This window comes from Apis dorsata, unplaced genomic scaffold (genome assembly GCF_000469605.1).
Source record: "Apis dorsata unplaced genomic scaffold, Apis dorsata 1.3 scaffold_157, whole genome shotgun sequence".
Lineage (NCBI taxonomy): Eukaryota > Metazoa > Arthropoda > Insecta > Hymenoptera > Apidae > Apis > Apis dorsata.
Window position 1 is genome coordinate 62,806 of NW_006263447.1, and position 11,076 is coordinate 73,881.

Below are 11,076 nucleotides of genomic sequence, written 5' to 3' on the forward strand. Positions count from 1 at the left end.
ATAGCAGAAGAGTGGTCGTTGTCATCAGAGTAGTTGAATTCAATCTCAAAATTGATTATCGAACTTTCTCAATCAAGAGTCAGTTATACCGGAAATCGAACCGGTCTCCTCCTGATCCGGAATCAAAAAAACATACAACCGAAAGAAAAAGACACCCAATTCTTTTATCACATATCGTCGTTCATCCTTCGATGGAGAAATTCGTTTTCAGTTCCGATGATTGATTCCTGGCTTACGCTTTGAAAGCTTATAAAAGCTTGTGAAAAGTTCAAAAAAAAAAACGAGAATAAAGACGTCAATGGTTGTAAGCATTCTTTATTCGAATTCATTCTCGCTTACACTCGAGGCGTCTTTTGTTTAGCGTGAAAAAGTTCGATGGATTTTTCAGTAAACGTGAAGATAAAATTCGTGTTGTAATAATAATTGTGTAAAATTAATTATTACTTACCTTTCTTGTTACATTTTTATTATAAAATAAAAATATAATACGATAAAGTAAATGATTGTAGAAAATCATGTTTCGAATAATTTGTATCAAGGATATCATGGTAATATAATTAATAAACATTAAAGTTATTTAAATATATGAAAAGTAAACATAAACCTTATTTAAATTAATAATACGTAATATGTAAATTCATGGATGTACAAAATATATAAAATAATTTATAAATAAGATACAAGTTATTCATAAAAATATCAATTTAAATCTAAAAATGAAAAAATGAAAAATATTATATTCTCTGACTTAAATTAACATTTTACAACGTTAAAGAGGCTTAAATTATGTCTTTGATAAGCAATATATATAGCGATAACTTGAAAGCTAGTTTTACATAGTGTTACACGCATGAATGGAATGCTAAGTATCGAGGCTGACAGCCATTTTCCATCAAAGACTTTGAATGAAGTATCGACTGATAAAAATGTATCCTTAATAATAATAAAAAAAAAAAATTGTAAAAAAAAGCAATCTGATAAATCTTTATTTATGACAGAAGCGTGATTCATTCGATCGAATAATCAATTGGATGGAATTGATTAATGAAAAGGAAAGGAATGCAAAAATAGTAGATAAAATGGTAGATATATTCGCATATCGAGATCGTATCGATATACGAAATGCGAATATGGCTCGTAAAATGGACGAAAATTCGCTCGTCTTTCATGAAAGAGGAGAAGCATCGTAGATAGAACGTTGAAAAATATCATGTTCTCTCCAGGATGAGAAAAACACCTACGAAACACCAGACACATTAGCGTTACCAACGAAGTGCACAATTTTATTTTATATCTTCTCAAAAGATACTTTCATGATAAAATAATTAAAACGATAATTGAAAAGTTATCAGATTCGTAAAGATTGCATCGAATGATCGCCAAGTGAAACATTTATATCTTTCTTCGTTCCGAATGTTAATTCAAATTCATCGTTGCTTGATAATCTTCCAAAATTATCTGTTTTAAGATATCTTTAAAGATGATACTCTTATAATGCTTGAAAATGAAGTTTCAAGAAGTTCCAAGAATACGTTTTCTTAAGGAAAGGTACTTTTATTAATCCTCTGATGGATTAAAAAACCGAAGCGTTAAGGATACGAACCTCGATCGATTTCATGCAATTTGCTATTTTCACGCAAGATCGATGAGGAAACGATTCGAGCATCAAAATCCATCTTGTTCAACGATACACGAACACGAGCGGAAGAGCTGTTCCAATGATTAAACGAACCTTCCTCCTAACATCGACTGAAGCTGTCTTACGATGCGTGAAAAAAATGATAGAAAAACCCAGGTGAGAGAACACGATATATACTTTACCTTATCTAAGTAAAGGCTTAATCGTCCATTGCATGTATTGAGAGATATTAATTTTATAAATATTATATATTTGAAAATTAGAAAAATTTCTTCATCCACGATATACTATACGATATACAAAATTTTAGAATTGAAAAAAATCACATGATATATTTGAATTTAACTCCATTCAAAGTTTCATTTGTATAATTATATGGATTTGAAAACAATTTTTTATAAATATATTGTTATAGGTTCAAACATCGATGAATGATGAATGGCCATTAATCGATGGCAATGAAGTTACACTAGCTATGTGACAATTAACTATTTATTTATCTTTTTATGCATTAATTATTAGTTCTAATTTTTTTTTACTTTTAAATATTCAAATTATTATATTTTTCTACAAATATGATATATAGAAATATTTTATCAATTCTTGATGTGAAAATTATGAAATGAAACTAGCTATAATATTAAAAAATTTAGGAAGAATTACAATTCTCAACCACTTTCTTTTATTCTCTGTTTCCTCAATGGAAATCTCACTTGAAAAGATGTTATTTTGAAGACATTCACAATCTTGGCGACACACGTGGAAAGTATTCTAATTTCTGACAAAAAAAAATTAATTAATAACTCATTCGATTTTAGAGAAAGACTGTGTTGAAAACTATAAGGAGAAATAATATTGTTTTCTTGAGAAGTTAATTTTCAATAAAGTCCAATCCTAAAACTTTGTAGAAGTTCTGTGTGCTTTGTTTGCTCAATTGTACAAGTTTCATTTAGCAATTATAATAATAAATAAACAAGAAAAGTGTGTGAATAAACAAAGTTTACAGAAACATAGTGAATATTAAAGAACGTCAATGTTAACTTAACGAGAAAAGTAATTTTAACTTTTCAACTAAACATCAAAGTGAAAAGGGTTTAAATTGTACGCGGCCGAAGTGGAGGAGGATTGAAATTGAGCTAGACCCAAAACGAATAATCGTTACAAAGCTTTCACAAAATTTCAATAAGTATTCACATTAGATGATAAAAAAAAAAATTATATAATAAATAGATTGTGAATATTCATGATATTATTCATGTTTATATAGGCATTGATAAATTAAAATTGAAAGTGGAATTGGAAAAACAAAAATATCATTTTCTATTGTAAGATTTAATTAAAATATTAAATATTTGTATATTTGAATTTATATTCATCCTTATACGTTTTTGAATCAATAAAATACAGGAATATCAAAACACTTGATAATTTATTTGATAAATATAGTAATAATCTTCTTTAAAATTAATTCTTTAACTTATCATTATCCTCATAACAGATTATTGAATTCGAAATAAATCTTTATTTTAACTTAATATCTCAAATTCATAGCAAACTTTTAAACTGTATTAATAATTCATCATCTTGACATTAATTTAAATAGATAATTTTATTATAAAAGATTTATAAAAAATTATAAGGATTTCTGCGATAGTTATGTAAAACATTCTACACATAATTCCGTTATAATTAAGTTATAATTCACTTTGACACGATCAGCGGTAAAATAAATTACAAGTCAGAAATTCAATACCAACTCTCCAATCTCTTCATTTATCAAAAATCTTTAAAGATTTATAACCTCCACCACCTCTAATTCGAACTATTCGTAATATTCATTTTACATCAATTTTACAACGTTTTAAAAATTCATTTTAAAAAACAGAAGATTAACACCATCATTTTTATTCGTGAAAAAAAATCCATAAATTCTCTCCCATTGATTTCATCGAGTAGGGGCGCCATTTACCACTGAAATCCAACGTCCATAATTCATTCACACTTCGTCCATCATTACATCGCGGAATCAGCGTTCCCCAGAACGCGTTATATATTTCCATCCCAGGCGAGCATTCGGCCAATTAAGTAGCACGCCATAACCGTAAACCCGCGTTAAACCGGCGAAGAACATCAAACCAGGCTTAATTACAATGTCCCAATGGCTGAGAAACCGGTAATGAACCGAGGATGAAAGCGACTCCCATCGCGAAATCCGCTTACGAGACGAATTAATTAAAGCGGAAAGAAAGTGGAAAAACAGATTTAAATCGGTCTTATATCGGCCATTTTGATAAGCTGTGGAAAAGTTGATGAGTGAGGGGTGGGTTAACCCCTGGCCATTTGTCTCTAAAAGCGTTAATACTGGCCGCATCCGAATTGCAAATTTTGGATAATGGAAGACGTGCAGGCGAATATAAACTAGTAGGTGCACGCGAGGTTTGCATTTCTTTCATAAAGGTGGGCAAAGTTTGTTGCGTTTTGGATGAACTTTTAATGGACGGTGTATACTCTGATGTCCGAGTGGTTAAAATGGTTTTCTTTCTCGTATGTTATTGCTCAAATATGTCGGAATTTTTTATTAATTGACGAGAAGAATTTGTTTGTAAAAACTATATTTATTTAGATTGTTCAGTTTATTAGTAATTAATATTATTATTTAAAAGTTTGATTATATTTTTGAAATAAAAAAAATCTTTTGTAAAAATGTTTAATGATATCTACAATTATTTTAGAGAAAAATTAAATAGATGCAGAATAGTAATCAAAAAATATTATATATATATTATTCAATTTTATTATTATTAAATTATTAAAATATATGCTTTTATATTTTTTAAAAAAAGTGTATTTGGTCTGTAAAAAATATTTCTGTGACTTTTTTTTATCGTGAGTGGATGTTGGAATGTAGGTCAGTATAACGATGATTTTATTCATCGAAAATATTTTTTATATTCTCTTTGTATAATTCTTTTTTCGATCATCCTGAAGAAATGAACATTTATTATTTAAAACGATTATTTAAGGACTGAAAAGGAGAAAGGCATCGATAAAATAATCGATAAAATATCCGATGAACATGAGAAAATACAGCTGAATAAAAATTACCAAATTATTTGTAAAATTAAAAAAGAGCAAATGAATGATCGATTCATTATTAATAATTAATATTTTACTCATTATTAATACTAATATATTAGGCTTTCACTTTTTAATGTAACAATTATCCTCGTTTATTTATATAATTATCAAATATATAGAAATACGTAGAATTCTTATCAAAGAATTTCAATATTTTATAATATATTTCAATTTTTTAGAAAATCAAATTAAGTTCAATGGAAATGATCATTAGGCTTACTTATCAAGTAAAATTCCTGTTTAAAAATAATCGTAAATGTTTATTTCCAGGAAGTTCGAAGGGAAGGTGGATTGTAAATCGAAAAAGTCGAAACCAAATGGTGAGAGAGGAAAACGGGCCAAGGCTGTATATTACCGAAATCGAGTAATTTCCGGCCTCCATTCCCGATCAAGAACATTGTCCCAATGCTGATTTCACGACGAATTTATCTCCAGTGGTTTAAATCACGCGATTTGAAGTAACGACGATTCTACTTCGACAGCGGATGTCGAACTTTTACCATGGCTTCGGACGATTCTTGTAGAAGCACGAAAGGTTAGTAAAATTGATCGTTTCTGCTTCATCTCGGGAATGAAAGAGCTTCCGAATGTGAACTTTCGTCGCATAAAATATAGATGAATATTATTTTAATATTTTTGTATAACAAAAATAATAAAGTAGAAGAAATGAAAAGAAAAATTTTAAAATCGATCGTTTTGTTATAAATTATCAAATATCCCATGATCGACGGTACAATCAAGAAATTTTGCATCTTCCATGTGCAAAATAAAATTCTTTTCGAGTTCGTTTTCGAAAAAATCAATTTTCAAAGTTTTGGTTAATTAAATTTATTTAACTTTCAACTTACATTATTTACATTTATTCACCTCCTTGTTGCAAATTCACCTTTACCTTATAAGTCACTGAATTTAATTTACAGCTCCCAGATGTATACCAGAGCATGCACGATGCGCGAAATTAAAATGTCAAAGATGGAGAATCTAGGACAAACTTTTAACTAATATCATCTTCGTATCTGCGATCTCAAATTTTCAGAACGCCTCCGCATGATGAGACGCTGCGGAAATACGAGGTTACTATCGATCAAGTGAAGATTTTTCACGAAAAATTTCCATCGACGTGGCCTGGCGGATGCGTCATGTCGTCCTACGAGGGTCACGTTTACGAGCGGAATCTTACTTGAAGACGCAGAGAAGACGAGGGGAACAGGTTGGAACAGCTTTTAAATTACAATGTCAACGCCCGCAACGGACCCGCTTCCGTCCACCGTTTCCGGGGAATTGACGACCGCTCTTATACCGACGGTTACCAAGATCGATACGCGGCTGGACGTCAGTCCCATCTCGGTGGTTTTGGCAGTGTCGATAGTCTGCATTTTATCACCGATCACCGTCACCGGAAACTCCATTATCCTGGCCGCCTTCTATAGGTACAAGAGACTGAGGACCGCGTCCAATTACCTGCTAGTCTCTTTGGCCGTCAGCGACTTCGGGGTAAGCTTTCAATCGATTTTTCCTTGCGACAACATCGTGATGTGTTAAATTGCGTTTCTTATCTCTCTTTCGGTGGTAAATGATAAAAAGGGGGAAAAAAAATATAAAATATTTGGACTCGACTGAAAGTAGGGAATAAGGAATTATTATGGTATAACGCGAGATCCGAAGTTTTATTAGAATCCATGACGAAGGAGATATCAGCATCGAAGTGCTGCCCATTGTTTCTCGAGATTGATGGTCTAACAGGATATTTTAATTAGTCAGCTAATCAATCAGAAAACGGGACGAGGGCCCCCCTCTTGGTGCACAATTCGTGCGATAGCCCTTCCATCGCGATTGATGTTGACACGTTTCACTCCAAGTACATACGGTTGCCCCAAATTAATCGATCAAACAGTATCTACTATATTTATGTACGATAAATACGAACGCTAACGATTAAAAGTTTTGTTCAAAAAAAAAAAGGAAAATTGAATCTTGTTTAATTTCAATTATTAGATAATAACACAATTTTATAAGATATAGACAATTTTTTGTGATATAATTACAATTTAATATTTAAATATTTTAATAAAAGAATTTTAATCTATCTAAATAAAAATTAAAATATTTTTCTATTTTTCTTAAACAAGATTGACAAGAATTATTTTTACCATTCTTTTACTTTTCTTTTTACCAACATGAATAACGTAAATATTAATCTTAAACATTACATCATAGTTGCTTTAATAAAAGATTCAGGTCACTCTGAACCACCAACCAATGAAACTTGTATTGATACAACATTGTTCCTTATACTTGATCGTAACTCCATCAGAACAATTTGATCGTTCAACTTGGAAGCACTCTGTACACATTCTATAGCCGATTAATTACCCAAAGTAAAGAACACTTCGCTATTACCCAATATACGCATACAATTCGAATCGATTTGCTTTATGATCGCAATATTCACACGATCAATATAACTTTGTACCTCCTTGCAACTAACGCCTCGACCGAAAATCCATATAACACTTTGAAATGCGTATACTACGTACGTTATTATATCGTAAAGCTTTGTCGAATGTCTGTCGTTTATCAAGAGTTTCCAAGTCGAGGCGTTTCTCGTCTCTAATTCACACATATATCTAAATCCGACATATCTAAATCCGATATTATTTGCACGCAGGTCGGTGTATTCATGCCTTTTGGGATGCAGCTCGAGTTGTCCGGTTTACCGGAAAATGGCGTTTCCACGTTGTGCATCGTGCCATACTGCATCGTGATTGCGCTATGCAGCGTAAGCGTGCTGGTGACCGTGGCGATTGCCGTGGACCGATTAACGTCGCTTGCACAACCTCTCAGGTACAAGAACATCATCACTCACAGCAGCATCGAGAAGTACATCGCCGTGTTTTGGATCTACGCGATCGCTGTCGGTCTCTCGCCTTTGATCTACGTGAAAATAGTGGGCGTCCAATCGCACAGGTGAGTAGAGATCTTAAGTCAATTTTCTTTGGAATTTATTAATTATCTTTTAATGACTCTTACGAATCAATCTGTGGACTTTGTGACTTTAAGACAAGTGTTTCCAACCATCTTTTAGTTTCGACTCATCTTCTATAATAGCCTGTGATCTTCTCCTCTCTCCATAAGCTAAGGAAAATTTAAGAAATTAATATATAGTTCTATCGTCACGAAATGTCTTTGAGTTAAGTATCAAGAAAATTATCTTATTTTTATAAAACGTGGTAATTTATCTCTTAGTTTATGTCTTTAATATTTCTAAATTTTAATCAGATTTTCATTCATTTTATCTTTTAACTATCATTTCAATTACCAATTATGGTGTAATTTTCTGTTTCAGAGAATATTAAAATATCCGTGTATAAATTTTTTCCTAATTTCGCATAACAATTGGAATTTATTGGACAAACGTTTTGAAAATTGTTAAAATCAAATTGTTCACCAGTCACGTTTCTCAAACAAGAACGAAACGAACGAACAGTAGAACCAAACTAGGAAATACAATCGCGTGTTCCATCGAGACTGCGTCTTTTTCACGCGAAATGAAAAAGAAAAATCAGCGAAGCCGGTCTCTGTTCTTGTAAACAAACGTAACTAATTTCCCAAAACGTAACTTCTTTTTCCATGTTTGGTGGAAACAATAAAATTCGTTAGGAATGCACGCATACTTCGACAGATTTCCATTTCGCTTTGTGTTTTCGTTTCACAGAATTTATGGTATGCAATTTAATATAGAAAAATTTATAAAAGGAAATACCAGATATCGTAGAAATCTTGCATCTTGCGATAGATTGCCGTTTAATTTAAACTTATCGCGTTCTCTTTTATAACGTGAAAAGTTGGAATTGAATCTCTGAATCATAATAGGATTATGATGCAAAACGCAAATGATGTTTTCATCATTTGTTAAAATTTCACAAATTTCAAGATAAATTACGCATAGTTATTCAATGGATACACGAAGTTATTTTAACTTCGCCACGTGCTGTGTTTGCTTTACTATAATAAAAGCAATCTAATCTTCTTGTATCCATTAAACATCGAACAATAAATATATCTACAAAGTTTACATAACCCCGTTGATTTTTTAACCGAAGACAAATTGTTTAATCGAAGGACATAGAGATAAGAAGAATTGAATCATTCCAAAAAATGAAGAAGAATTTTAAAATAATATAAAAACAATTATAACTTATAAATCATAAAACAAAAAATTTAATTTTCTTATAAATATAAACAATTAATAATTGATAATAGAAAATTCATATTATCCAACGTTCATTGAGATCAACAAATTCTCTTCAATTCCCTTCCTTCTCACTTGACACACGTGTAAATTAGCAAGCATCGAGTCATTCAATCGATATTCGAATCATCCGGTTACATAACGATTAACTAACGAGTGAAATCAATTTGCTTTCTGTCACAGTGGCAACTGCAGATTCGGCGCAGCGGTTCTCCCACCAGTAAGGGTGTTCCTGGTGGTGGCAGTGTGGGCACCCAGTGCTCTCGTTCTTCTCGGTTGCTACATGTACGTGTATCTGGTGGCACGTGCACACGCACGTGCGATTTATACGGTAGAATTGTCATTCAGGCATCAAACGCAGACCTTGGCATTGCCGCGTTACGGCCAAACATTGGCAGTCACGGTCGGCGCGTTTCTCATTCTCTGGCTTCCCTTTCAAGTGAGTATATATATTATTATAATTTCTCCCAATGAATAGACACACGATCACTGTATAAATCTCAATTTGTAATCGAATAATTCAACACGATATATCCCGTAAATTCTTACAAATTAATATCCTTTCATACAGCCGAACGTGTTACGACGTGCCTCACGTTCGACTATTATTACGGTTGTACTACTTGCGCGTGCCGGAATTACGCGACATCAATTCTACTTTTTCAGGAACACGCACTTGCACCGATCTCTGTTCCAAAATTTAAGACTGGCGCGTAGCGTGCATATTAATACAATATATATAAAATTTTCTTTCTAGGATTTGGGAAAAAGAAAAATAAAGAGAGTTTTCGTGCATCAAGATTTATTTTTCCATAATGTGGGATAGAGACAGAAATTATTTCATTTAAAAGAGCTCAAAGTAGTTGTTGAAAAGAAAAAATTTTGTTTGTTTTTTATTGTACTTTTATTAGCTATCTGATCTATAAAAATAATAATAATTTTCAATTAGAATGCGTAATGAATAGTTTATTCGATGTGAAAACCGTGAAGTATTGCTTGAAATATCCATACTCGGGAAAAATACATGTAACATGGTCAATGTAAAAAATTTAATAAGCGCTTCACAAAGTTGAATATGAAAGGTGAAAAGTTCTGAAACGAGATCGCCAGTTTTAAACTAATTTGAAAAGTTATAGGTGACACGAACAACGATCTAATAAACTTACGATGAAGATTCCATTACGTAGTAGAAGAGGTAATAAAATTAGTGTTAAAACAAATATTTCACGTACTTGTTACATTTTTTAAACGTTTAATCTTTTTAATTTTAATTTTAATTTTATTACGTTTTAAATATTGTCTCTTTTAAATCGAATTTAACATCTGCGTACGAGCCCAAAAAATCAAATTTTTAATTATTTATATGTGAAATGAAACTTTACGTTTGAAATCCAAAATATTCAAACTGTAATTTGCTTCGATCTAGTCTTCAGCTTTGACACAAAAACAAATTTTTTTCAATATTAAAAAGTCGTTGAAATTACGTTATTTTTCTTTTTTCGAATAAAATATTTTTTTTCGTAAATTTCATTACAACATTGACGTTTCCTTTCTTTCAATATTAAAGAATTTAGCTAATTTATCTTGGATCAAACTCACTGATGATTAATTGATGCCGCATGATTGATAAGTGATAATAAGGTTTCTCGTCAATCTCTATTTCCACGAGCAAAAATTTTACGGAAAAGAAAGGTGGAAAACGATCGTAACTTTCGTAAATTGTTGCAACGAAGAAGTTGTGGAAATGGATTCTTTCCAACCGTGAAGAAGTTGAATTCAGGAGAAACTTCTCATTCAAGTTCTCCTTTTTTTGCTATTGTAAAAAAAAAAAAAATAGCTCCGACTGAATGATAATTACAGAAACAATTTTATATCATAAAATAAACGAATACAAATACAAGATTTTAACCATCCTTCATGGTTACGTGGAAGCTACTTCATAAATCAATTAAATAAAATTCTGCGATTTATATTCTTATAAAATTTCATTACTTCGTGACATTTAATTTGCCACTGGAATGAGAAATAATGTTTGTTAAAAAAAAAA

At 31.3% G+C, this 11,076-nt stretch overlaps 1 protein-coding gene across 1 annotated transcript in view; it reads left to right on the top strand.

The window, feature by feature from the left end:
- Nucleotides 1-11,076, top strand: part of LOC102672484 — a 74,218-nt gene that overhangs the window by 59,824 nt on the left and 3,318 nt on the right. Inside the window, exons 2-5 of the mRNA XM_006613565.2 lie at nucleotides 5,048-5,312; nucleotides 5,814-6,271; nucleotides 7,446-7,744; nucleotides 9,213-9,468. Coding sequence (XP_006613628.1) covers nucleotides 6,011-6,271; nucleotides 7,446-7,744; nucleotides 9,213-9,468 — 816 coding nt within the window. The 5' untranslated portion in view covers nucleotides 5,048-5,312; nucleotides 5,814-6,010. The remainder of the gene's footprint in view (nucleotides 1-5,047; nucleotides 5,313-5,813; nucleotides 6,272-7,445; nucleotides 7,745-9,212; nucleotides 9,469-11,076) is intronic.